Genomic DNA, 12,875 nt, shown 5'->3' on the forward strand with positions numbered 1-12,875 from the left:
TGCCGTGCAGGGCACAGGAAAGGGTCAGGCACTAAATAGTTTTTCCCTTGCTCTCTCGTATCACCACTGGCTCGTAGGGCCACTGTGGGGAAGCTGGCTAAATAATCTGGGAAGCAGCTCTTGTCTCCGAAGGTCACATGGTTGATCAAAATCTTCGGTGGAACATCTCGGGCACCTCTGCCCCTTTAATATTGCACGCAACGTGTCTGGTGCTGCAGCAGTATCTGCAGGTTTTCCTTTTTTTTGGCATAGAGCGCTCCTTCACTGTGGTATCCCTCTGCAATCCACAAACTACTTTGGGGTTGTAGTTTGAAATTCTATCCTTATGAGCACTTCACTATTGAGAGGAGAATCACAGCTTCTTACAACTTGGACTTTGAAGCCTGATGTAAGATGTACCTATCATCTTTTGAAAGTGGTACAGTTCATAGAACATAGAACGATACAGCGCAGTACAGGCCCTTCGGCCCACAATGTTGCACCGAAACAAAAGCCATCTAACCTACACTATGCCATTATCATCCATATGCTTATCCAATAAACTTTTAAATGCCCTCAATGTTGGCGAGTTCACTACTGTTGCAGGTAGGGCATTCCACGGCCTCCCCACTCTAGATGGTCACTAAGTTGTATTTTGTTCTGGATAGTAAGTGACAGCTGAATCAGTCATAACTTGGTGATCTAGTAAGTCCATTTCACTTGTGCTGATGATATTCATATAGTCCTCACTCACTGATCGTTTTTAAATACTTGGGAATTACACTCAAAGACATTATCATTTTATCACAACTGTTAACTGCTGTTCTGTTGCTGGGATTTGCTATTGCTTCACTATAGTGGTTGAAATTTGAGACTTGATTTCTGTGGCCAATGGTTTGTATTTATTATCTGTTTGTAGCACTTTTTTACTTCATTTGGAGCCCGGGACAGAACCTACATGATGATGTTCAGACTCTGGCAAAATGCACTGCTTGAAAAGGTAATGATGAAAAGCAACAGAGAATCAAATTCCCAATAACGAAATAGCAGTGGGTGGTACAGCATGCTAGATTGGGAAGGTGATTTTCTATGATCTGTCTCCATGGCCCCAGAAAGGAAAAAAGAAAATATAGGGAGATAAACCTAAAAAAAAACCTTGAAAACATAGTCGCATTTCCACTGTGTTGCACAAGGTGAGTCAAAACAAAGGGCAAACTTTTAACTCGCTCAAAGACTATTCATTTACACAGAGCTAAAATTGAGCGCTCATCATTGTCTCTATGTGAAATAATGTTAGAAAGTGGAGGCTAGACATGGGGTACTCGGCGATCACAATCTCAGACCATGCTCATTGGGTTGACCTGCAGGTTAGTAAAGGCAGTAAGCAGCGCCTGCACTGGAGGTTGGATGTGGGACTTTTGGCTGATGAAGGGGTGTGCGAGTGGCTGAGGAAATGTATTCAGAACTACCTGCAGGTCAACGACACAAGGGAAAATTCAGCAGCGGTGGTCTGGGAAGCCTCGATATGGCCCCATAGGGAGAAGGTGGACAGGGCAGAGACAGACCGACTGGTAAAGGAGATAATACAGATTGATGGGAGGTATGCGGAGACCCCAGAGGCAGGTCTTTTAAGGGAACGGCGGAGGCTACAGGCGGAGTTTGGCTTGTTAACCACAGAGTGCGGTGGAGCAGCTGAGAAAGGCGAGGGGGGCGATCTATGAGCATGGAGAGAAGGTCAGCAGAATGCTTGCACAGCAGCTTAGAAAGAAAGCGGCAGCCAGGGAGATAGGGTAAGTATATGACGGAGATGGGAACCTGGCTGGAGATTCAGCAGAGGTAAATAAGGCATTTAGGGATTTCTACAGTAGGCTGTACAGGTCGGAACCCCCTATGGGGCCAGAGGGGATGAGGCACTTCTTGGAGGGGCTGAAGTTCCCAAAGGTGGACAGGGAGCTGGCAGAAGGGCTGGGGACCCCGATCGGGTTGGAAGAGATAGTGGAGGGTCTGGAGGCCATGCAGTTGGGTAAAGCCCCGGGGCCGGACGGGTACCCAGTGGAGTTTTATAAAAGGTTCTCTGGGATATTGGGGCCGGTGTTGATGAGGATGTTCAATGAGGCAAGGGAAAGAGGGGTGCTGCCCCCGACGATGTCACAGGCCACGATTTCGCTGATTCTGAAGCGGGACAAGAACCCGGAGCTGTCCTACTGGCCGATATCCCTGTTAAATGTGGATGCTAAATTGCTGGCCAAAATGTTGTCCTCCAGGATTGGGAATTGTGTTCCGGATGTTATTGTGGAGGACCAGACTGGGTTTGTTAAGGGTAGGCAGTTGGTGGCCAATGTAAGAAGGTTGTTAAACGTGATCATGATGCCCCCGGAAGGTAGGGAGGTGGAGGTAGTGATCGCAATGGATGCAGAAAAGGTTTTTCATCGGGTAGAATGGGATTATCTGTGGGAGGTACTGGGACGGTTCGGATTTGGGCAGGGCTTTATTGAATCGGTCAGGTTGCTGTATCAGGCTCCTGTGGCAAGCGTATGGACGAATAGGACAACATCGGACTATTTTAGCCTGGAGTGGGGGACGAGACAGGGATGCCCCCTCTCCCCACTGTTGTTCGCGCTAGCTATAGAGCTGTTGGCAATTGCTCTGACAGCCTGAAGGGGCTGGTCCGGGGGGGGGAGGAGCACAGAGTCTAGCTCTATGCAGACGACCTGATTCTGTATGTATCGGACGCAATGGAGGGGATGGAAGAAATCATGAGGATTCTAGGGGAATTTGGCTGGTTTTCGGGGTATAAGCTAAATATGGGGAAAAGTGAGATGTTTGCGGTCCAGGCGAGGGGAGAGGAGAGACGATTGGGGGAGTTGCCGTTTAGATTAGTAGGGGGAAGCTTTAGGTGCCTTGGCATTCAAGTGGCGCGGGACTGGGACCAGCTGCATAAATTAAATCTGGCCCGACTAGTTGACCAAATGAAGAACGATTTTCGGAGATGGGACGCGCTTCCGTTGTCACTGGCTGGGAGGGTGCAGACGGTAAAGATGACGGTCCTCCCTAGATTCCTGTTTGTATTTCAGTGTCTCACCATCTTTATTCCGCGGTCCTTTTTTAAATGGGCTTCGTTTGGGCGGGCATGACCCCGCGAGTAAGGAAGGTAATGCTTGAGCGGAGTCAGGGAGAGGGTGGGCCGACGCTGCCAAATTTTAGTAACTATTACTGAGTGGCGAATATAGCCATGATCAGGAAGTGGGTGTTGGGGGAGGGGTCGGCATGGAAGCGTATGGAGGCGGTTTCATGCAAGGGCACAGTTTGGGGTGTTGGTAACTACGCCTCTGCCGTTCCCGCCAGCACGGTACTCCACCAGCCCCGTGGTGGTGGTGGCCCTGAGAGTCTGGGGGCAATGGAGGAGACATGCGGGAGCAGAGGGCAGCACGGTAGCATTGTGGTTAGCACAATTGCTTCACAGCTCCAGGGTCCCAGGTTCGATTCCGGCTTGGGTCACTGTCTGTGCGGAGTCTGCACATCCTCCCCGTGTGTGCGTGGGTTTCCTCCGGGTGCTCCGGTTTCCTCCCACAGTCCAAAGATGTGCGGGTTAGGTGGATTGGCCATGATAAATTGCCCTTAGTGTCCAAAATTGCCCTTAGTGTTGGGTGGGGTTACTGGGTGATGGGGATAGGGTGGAGGTGTGGGCTTGGGTAGGGTGCTCTTTCCAAGAGCCGGTGCAGACTCGATGGGCCGAATTGCCTCCTTCTGCACTGTATATTCTATGAGTCAGAGGGAGCTTCGGTCTGGTCCCCAATCTGTTATAATCACCGGTTTGACCCAGGAAGTATGGATGGGGAGTTCTGGATATGGCGGAGAGCAGGGATTGAGAGGATGGGGGATATGTTTATAGAGGGGAGCTTTCCGAGTATGATGGCGCTGGAGGAGAAGTTTGGGTTGGCGAGGGGAAATGAATTCAAGTATCTGCAGGTGCGGGACTTCCTACGTAAACAGGTGTCAACCTTCCCACTCCTACCGCTAAGGGGGATTCAGGACAGGGTAGTTTCCAGAGGGTGGGTTGGAGACGCAAGTGGCAGGAGGAGCTGGGGGGAGAGATAGAGGATGGTCTATGAGTAGAGTCAACGCGTCCGTCCGCAACATGTGCCAGGCTCAGCCTGATACAATTCAAGGTCGTTCATCGGGCTCACATGACAGTGGCCCGGATGAGCAGATTCTTTTGGATGGAAGACAGGTGTGTAAAATGTGTGGGAGGACCAGCGAACCATGTTCACATGTTCTGGACATGTCCGAAGCTTAGGGGATTTTGGCAGGGGTTTGCAGATGTCATGTCCACAGTGTTAAAAACAAGGGTGGCACTAAGTCCAGAGGTGACGATTTTCGGGATGTCGGAAGACCCGGGAATCCAGGAGAAGAAAGGGGCAGACGTTCTAGCCTTTGCTTCCCTGGTAGCCCAGAGACGGATACTATTAGCTTGGAGGAACTCAAAGCCCCCAAAATCAGAGACCTGGCTATCGGACATGGCTAGCTTTCTCTGTTTGGAGAAAATCAAGTTCGCCTTGAGAGGGTCACAGTTAGGGTTCGCCCGGAGGTGGCAACCGTTCGTCGACTTGTTCGCGGAAAATTAATCGTCAGCAGAAGGGCAGGGGGTGTAGTTTAGCTTAGAGTAGGGGGTTAATGAAGGTGGGACCTGTAAGGAAGGGAGACGGCTTTTGCACTAAGTTTATAGTTTCATGTACATTGTATATTTTGTTGTTGTTACAATACCAAAAATGCCTCAATAAAATGTTTATTAAAAAAAAAGAAAGTGGAGGCTAATTTTACTTCCCATTTTAGAATTTATACATCCTGTTGTTATTTTTATCCTACATTATGAATGTGAGTATAAGAATTTGAAGTGGGAACAGTCCAGATAAACTTTACACAATAAATTCTATCCTACTGGTTGTGGCATTGTAGATTCTCCAATTAAGGTGGGGAAAAAGGAGTCATTACAATGCGATAGATTTTCATTTTAAAAATAAATGGGGGAATTTGTACTAGAAAAAGAAATTGGCAGGTTCTGGGTATAGGTTTTTAATATCTTATCGGTATTTGGGTTCAATTTCTAAACGCCACCTCCCCTCATGAAGAATACTGTTTTTTCCTGTCCACACTATTAATATGGGATACTTTATATACAATTTAGCAAAGCTGGTATTTCAAGCATATTCCACACCAATCAACAAACTTAAGTGATTTATGTCCTCACAGCGCCAGGGACCTGGGTTCAATTACAACCTTGGGTGACTGTGTGTAGATTTTGCACATGCTCCCTGGGTTTCCTCCGGGTGCTCCGGTTTCCTCACACTGTCCAAAGATGTGCAGATTAAGTGGATTGGCCATTCTAAAATTGCTCCACAGTGTCTAAAAGTTAGGTGAAGTTCCGGAGATATGGTGGGGGATTGGGCCTAAGTAGGGTGCTCCTTCAGAGAGTTGGTGCAGACTCAATGCTCTGAATGGCATGCTTTTGCACAGTAGGGTTTCTATGATTCTAATAATAAGCATGCAAGTGAATTAACATTATTACAAAAATATATCTTATTTATTGTTAAGTTTTTAACGTATTTAACAAATTTTGACAGGTATACTGGTTCATACAGCCAGTATAATTGTCGTGTAAACTATTGGCAGTAGAACCAAGAACATTTTTTTTGCTTTCCATTGTTTGTAAACTGAGATTCATTCAGATGTTACTGTATTGATATATTTGCAGCCTCTTTGTCCCAAAGAGCTGTGGCACTTTGTTCATCAGTGTTATGGAAATGAACTTGGTCTAACCAGTGATGATGAAGATTATGTTCCTCCAGATGATGACTTCAACACAATGGGGTGAGATCTTTTCTTTCCTTTAAACAAACCCTTTTCTCCTTATCTTGGTTCACCTTGTTGTAAAGCCAGCATGGCTAATGGAACATGGAAGGAATGGAGACTGCAGAATAATTATATATTCCTAAGAACTGACATCCATTAAAGCAGGGCAAGTGGCACCCTGTTTTTCCCTTTCACTTGGGTTGGAACGTACTAAGTAATATCAATTACATCCAACATTTATATTAAAAAGAAACAGTTTATCTGCAATTATCAAATTGAATCAACACTCTATATTTTCTAATTTGGAACCTCAAAGAGTGCTAAATGAATGTAGCAACATTGGGTGAGGCAAATCATTTGACAACAATTGGAACGCACCTTATACATTATAAATATCAATGTGGTTTAGGGTTGACACCATACATTTTAGTCTAGGGACAACCCAATGAACAGTTCACTGGGAGGTAGAGAAAAGGTGAAATCTATACAAGTTATATAGCAAACAAATACACAGGTTCTGTAGACTGACAATAATACTCACACATGGAATTAAAAGTAAAATTGTCATTAAGTATGTTGGACATTTCAAGGTATATCAAATCACAGCAATTACATGTGTGTGTATGTATATATATATTATATATGTGTGTGTACTTTCAGTTACATAATGATTACATTACAATAGGATTGAATTAATTCCTACTTTCAGATTCTTGCAGAGACAGTTTAAACTGATTGTTTCCTAAGTATGTCTTGTAAGTCTGTGCCTCTTAATTGTTCTTAAGCCTCAATAGAGGTGCTGAGCTTCTCTCCGCTCAACACCTAGCTTTTATCTTTCTTTTATTTGTTCATGGGATGTTGACGCTGCTGGCTAGACTATAATTTATTGCCCATCCCTACTTGCCCTTGAGAAGATGGTGGTGAACTGCCTTCCTGCATCACTGCGGTCCATGTAGGCAGCACGGTAGCACAAGTGATTAGCACTGTGGCTTCACAACGCCAGGGGCCCAGGATAGATTCCCTGCTGGGTCACTGTCTGTGCGGAGTCTGCACGTTCTCCCAGTGTCTGCCCGGGTGCTCCGGTTTCCTCCCACAGTCCAAAGACGTGCAGGTTAGGCGGATTGGCCATGATAAATTGCCCTTAGCGACCAAAAAAGGTTAGGAGGGGTTATTGGGTTACGGGGATAGGGTGGAAGTGAGGGCTTAAATGGGTCGGTGCAGACTCAATGGGCCGACTGGCCTCCTTCTGTACTTTATGTTCTATGTGTTATATTAGAATCCACAATGCAGTTAGGAATATTATTTGTTGTAGAATAGGCATCAGAATCAAACACGTCGGACAAGTCGTATCTATGATAATTACACTAAATGGGAATCATTCTGTTTGACGATTGATTAGTGTTTGCAGAATAAATTATAATTGAAACGCAAATGCTATGTGGTAATTTTATGAATATGTATATTTCAGAAAATTAGAGTAAATCCAAAGAAATACCAGCTGATACTTCAGAATATACAGACTTCCCAGCACAGATCTTTCAATTTGCCCTATTTCATGGCAGCGTTATTGAATTTATTTAAAATGTGATAATGAAGATCAGAGATTTAGGCTCTATTATTCTATTTCCATCTGAAGAATGGATGAAAGACCAGAGAGCTTTTTAGTGGCTGCCTTTTTTTGTTGTGAAATATTTGTCGGTACGTTGTTGTCATATGTAATGTTATATATTCTATTTCTGGCAGGTTCTGCGAAGAAATCCCAGTGGAAGAAGTAGAGGTGAATGACAGCACATCTAAAAGCAGCATAGAGGTCAAGACGGACACCAGTCCACAGATGCAGAAGAAATCAGTCACAAACAGCACAATAACCTCCACAGGGAGCAGTGAGGCCCCTGCTTCAGTATGTGATTAACTCAGACATTTTCAATTTACAATATAATTCAGATATATTTTTTAAAATCTCTCTCATACTGCAAGTCTTTTTGAAATAAGAAAATGTAATGAAAATACTGAAATTTAGAATTTTAGAGGGGGATTCTCCTGCCGAGCCCGCCCAGTGACCGGGTTGGGGGGGCGGGGGGGGGAGAATTCAATTCAGACATGCCTCAGGTAATTTGGACATTCTCAATTCTCCCTCTGTGTACCCGAACAGGCATCGGAATGTAGTGACCAGGGGCTTTGCACAGTAACTTCATTGCAGTGTTAATGTAAGCCTACTTGTGACAATAAAGATTATCAAATCGAATCAAAGTTTAGTAACATAAACCACTGTGTGGAAGATGGGAATTGGAATATTAACATTTAGCAACTTCATATCTCCACCTGCTTCCAGCTGCATCTTCCAGACATGTTAGGGAATGGCCTCAAGATCCCATTTACATTTCTAGATTATGCTGAATTAGATTATCTTGCCAAAGTGCAGTAGGGCATTGTAAATTTACCAAACTGGCCCTGGCTAATGGAGAGCAAAGCAATTTGGATTCTTACTGCTAATTGCTACTTGTTGCTGGAAAATGCACTTATTGAGATGTCTGGTAAGGTTGGTAACAGATTGAGCTGTGGTACTGATGTCCCAAATAGCCTATCGACAGTCATTGTCCAGATTTGCCATTAGGCTGAAGTGCCAGGGACTTTAATCCAGTGGAAGTTCATACCTTGTGAGGACAAATTGGGAAATTTAGCAATTTTAATTTAAAATAATTGACTGCTGCACCAATTTATCACGAGTATTTATTTTTTTAATTCAAATTTCAAAATCTGTCAACTTCTTGATGCCTTCAAGTAATCAATGTGAAATTATGTTATTGTATCTAAAACCGTATGTCCAATAAATCCAACAAGCTATTTTGAAAGTAAATTTTAGGTTAAAAACCCAGGAAAGATATATTTGCAGGAAATTAACCTTGTTTCCCAATCTCCTCATGATAAAGTTTTATAGATACTGTTTGACAATCTTGAGCCTTCTTGGACAATTTCTCATTAAAGCACAACTGCCCCTTTTAGCTAGCGAGCACTACTCGTATACCATGTTCCGTTGCTGTTTTTGGCACTTTAACAGGGACTGAGCATCTGTTTTATGTAGTTCCTAGCACCTCCTTTCGCAATCTGCCCTCCCCCTCCCTCCCCTGTCACTCATCGCACTGAGTAGTTCCAAAAGATCTGCATAGTCTCCAGCCCTTTCCTCCAGGCTGACTCATCTTTCCTAAGGACCTTTTTTGCAAAACATTAGTCAAAACTTTGTAGTTTAATCATTATTAGATCGTTAATCTTCTAGTTTGGACTGTGTTAAGAGAAAACAGCTGGGCCTGGATTTTCACATTTGCGGAGTTGAGAAAATTCCCAAATGTTCACATTTTTGTCCCAGAGGGTTGAGGGTGTTAAAGGAGGTCAGGCCCGCCACTCCTGGAAAACAGTGTGGAGACAGCCACAGGGGCTGCCTGTGCCTTTCACAAAACAGCCTTCAAGCCCTCACCCCTTTAGTCACCTCCCCCCACATGCTCCCCTTGCCCCAACCGTGCCAACTCATGTGATTTCATGCCCCCATTCATGACCCCTCATGCTCCCAATGCCAACAGTGCCAACTTATGCCAATCCATGACCCTTCACTCATCCCCATTACCCTTTATATCCCTTATGCAAACTCATGCCAATCTCTGCCCAAGCTTTGTTCCCTTTACATCCTTTCTGACAACTCACCCAGTATCCACCATGGGTAGACCTCAGGCGATATGCTGATATTAAATAAAATAAAGTTCTATGTGTCTAATGATGACCACTTTTTTTTTTAAAACCTCATTGGGCCGTTTCTCCCAAAAGGGAACAATGTCCCCTAACAAGCGTGTTTAGCTGCGTGTTTCCCAGCACTCAGTGTTGAGAAACCCAGCACTCAGTGTTGAAAAACACATAGCTATTCAGTATGACTCACGTTTAATAAGGGCCTGAACGAGGAACGTGCCCCACTTTAGACTGTGGGGATCTCAGCTCGGTGAAACTCCCCGTTATAGCGAGAGATTAGGACGCCATTTAAAAATGGCGTCCCAATCTCCGAGGTCCCCGAAATGATTCCCGACCTCATTCCAAGCCCCAACGCAATATGGGAGGGTCCCTGCACACGCGCGCACATACACGCACGCGCACACACACACTGCCCACCACCACCACCCACGCCAGATAACAGAAGCAGTGATATAGTTGGCCTCAAAGAGCAGAATTAAAAGAGGGTAAAAATAGTTCATTTTTTTTGTTCTAAATTGGTATATAACTATCCCTGCTGGAAGAATGCATGTGCAGGTCCATTTCTGGGAAAGGTTTGAACTTGACCCAACCAGGATTATTTGGTTCATGTTCATCCTAATCTGCACACCATAAAGAGATCACAGAGGCTGATGCCAAGAAGATAAGTTTAAACAAACCTATCTTAATTGACCTTAATTTGTGATCACTGCCTACTGCCCACTAACTATTGCCTTTTCACATCCACCAGGTGCAACTTAGACTCTTTGATTCTTGTTGACTCCTTAATAGGTGGCCCAGTAGCACAGTGGTTACACTGTTGCTCCACAGTGCCAGAGTCCCAGATTCAATTCCCGGCTTGGGTCACTGTCTGTATGGAGTCTGCACGTTCTCCCTGTGTCTGCGTGGGTTTCCTCCCGGTTCTCCGGTCTTCTCCCACAAATCCTAAAAGGCATGCTGTTCGGTAATTTGGACATTCTGTATTCTCCCTCAGTGTACCCGAACATGCACTGGAATGTGGCGACTAGGGGCTTTTCACAGTAACTTCATTGCAGCGTTAATGTAAAATAACTTGTGACAATAAAGATTAATATTATTATTAATGGGGCCATTGGGCCAATGTGCCATGTTCCTGCTGCCAGCCTCATGAGGTGTGGTGGGTTTTACAGACAGATGGTGTGTTTGTTTGGATCCAATTTCTAGACTCTAAATTCATTGAAAAGAGCATAAATGGTAAATAAAGCTCAGTTTAATGCAACAAGATGTTTGCTGCAAGGAAGCGATTAACTGATGTAAGAAACAAGTTTAATTTTACACTGTTCTTTTTTTTCAAATGAATGATCAATATCTGGTAAGTATAAGGAATAGAAGAATAAACAAACCTGAATATTAAGAGATTTAAAGCCAGCTTAACGTGCAAATACTTTAATTTCAACAATGTGGGGAGAATGGACTCATAATCAGCAGTCTGGATGTCAAAGATATCTTCAAAACCCGTACAGCAAGCTGAATTTCCCTTATTTCTACTGTCATAGTTCGACGGTATTCTGCCAGAAGAGGACGACTGTCACCTAGAAGGTGAAATTGATGTCCTGCAGGCCATTGACAAGAATGAAATCAGTTTGCCGCTGAACTCGCCTTCCCTCGACTTTAATGATAACGAGGACATTCCAACAGAGCTCAGTGATTCCTCTGAAACACACGACGAGGGTATGTCATTAACCTGCTTTATATGCTGTCACTTTTTACATGCCTTAGGAAGTTCAGATCGGAAACCTGGATTGATTGAGGGAGAGAAGGGAACTTTAGCAAACCATGATTAGGCAGAGATTTTATTAGTTAGCAAATGGGGCGTATGGAATTGATCAGGTGATATTGATCATATGATATTGATCGACCATCATGCTGAAACTGTGACCTTTATGGGGGTTATTTTAAATTAGCCAAGGCATGTTTTACATAATTCTTTCCAGCTTGATGCTTTTAAAACTGCATGAGGGTCAAAGCCTTCTCAGCGAGGGAGAGAAAAGAGCAGCTAGGTTTATTTATCTTTTAAATTTTGCATGTAAAATAGAGCATAATATGCATTTTCGAAAATGTGTTTTTTTTCTTAATTTTTTAATGAAATATTCAGAAGCAGTTTGGTTTATTTTCAGTATATGTTTGTTACCTCACAGGTACACACAAATAGAATTCCAATGCTTGCTGGACCATTCTTTTTTTAAAAATGGAATCAGAATTATTGACACAAAATACTTGACAGCTGTGATAATAACCAGTCTATGCACAGCGCGCATTATAAAATTTTGTCCTATTTTCACATTCGTTTTTCCTGTCTACATTCATTTCAGTGGGACTAACTACAGCTGATTTTAAAAAACTGAGAACAGGTATGGAACCATTGAGTTCAAAGATACATGTTTTTTCTTAGATTTTAAGAATATTTAGCAAATCTTTTTGTGTCTTGTGAATACTTTATAAAAAAAAAACACCGGTTCCTTGCCTGTAAGGAGAATTCAACTGAATTTAAAATAAGTGATCACGTTTATTTGCATAGGTATGAACACAAGCCTATGTATTATCTCAAGATATGGGAACATTGGTGCTGTCTCAGAGGCTGACATACAAAATTGCCTTCCCACATTCAATTAGACCTGTATTTTGTCCATCATGCTCAGAACAGGAACCTTTGAATCATATGGCTTGGTTATAGAATCACTACTGAATTTGGTAGAACATGGCAGGACATTCTTTATGTGATTACCAAAGATTTATCCTTTCATTTCTTGAGTTAAACATACATAGCATAATCGTAATGTAGAATCATTCACTTACAACAAGTTTCCATAGACCGCATTTTTACTTCCTCTTCCCCTTCCTCCCACAGCACCTATTAATTAACAGCCAAAGCAATTTCTTTCCCTTCAAGCCTTATCGAGTGTCATCCGTCCCAGATGATTCTCATTTTCTTCGTAAAGTAAAGTATGTTTTTACTGAGGCAGGTTTTTAAAAATAGAAAGTTACAGCACTAGCCTTGTAGAAATATGAAATGGTTTTGTAGGTGTAAAATAATAAGCAAAGTAAAAGATTGCTTTGGTGAAGAGACTGTTCACATTTTCAATTTTAAATGGGGTTGAAGTTCCCTTTCATTTGTTACAAATAAAATTGACTTTTTCTGCATGTAACGAAATCTGTTAAGAGATTACGTTATCCTATTTGTAATGCTGCTTTCATTTCTAAAATTTCCCATTGTCCTAAGTGAGGTGCAGGTTGTTGATACAGGTATAAGTGTAAAGAGATTTTGGCACAGCATC

The 12,875-nt window shown here is 43.2% G+C and overlaps 1 protein-coding gene across 9 annotated transcripts in view; it reads left to right on the forward strand.

Moving 5' to 3' along the window:
- Positions 1-12,875, forward strand: part of gramd1ba (GRAM domain containing 1Ba) — a 1,045,225-nt gene that overhangs the window by 971,737 nt on the left and 60,613 nt on the right. For all 9 annotated transcript variants that reach the window (XM_072486670.1, XM_072486672.1, XM_072486668.1 and 6 more), the window contains 5 exons: positions 899-979; positions 5,732-5,847; positions 7,573-7,729; positions 11,097-11,271; positions 11,913-11,951. In XM_072486670.1, coding sequence (XP_072342771.1) covers positions 899-979; positions 5,732-5,847; positions 7,573-7,729; positions 11,097-11,271; positions 11,913-11,951 — 568 coding nt within the window. The remainder of the gene's footprint in view (positions 1-898; positions 980-5,731; positions 5,848-7,572; positions 7,730-11,096; positions 11,272-11,912; positions 11,952-12,875) is intronic.

The sequence above is a fragment of the Scyliorhinus torazame genome, chromosome 21 (assembly GCF_047496885.1).
Source record: "Scyliorhinus torazame isolate Kashiwa2021f chromosome 21, sScyTor2.1, whole genome shotgun sequence".
Classification (NCBI taxonomy): domain Eukaryota; kingdom Metazoa; phylum Chordata; class Chondrichthyes; order Carcharhiniformes; family Scyliorhinidae; genus Scyliorhinus; species Scyliorhinus torazame.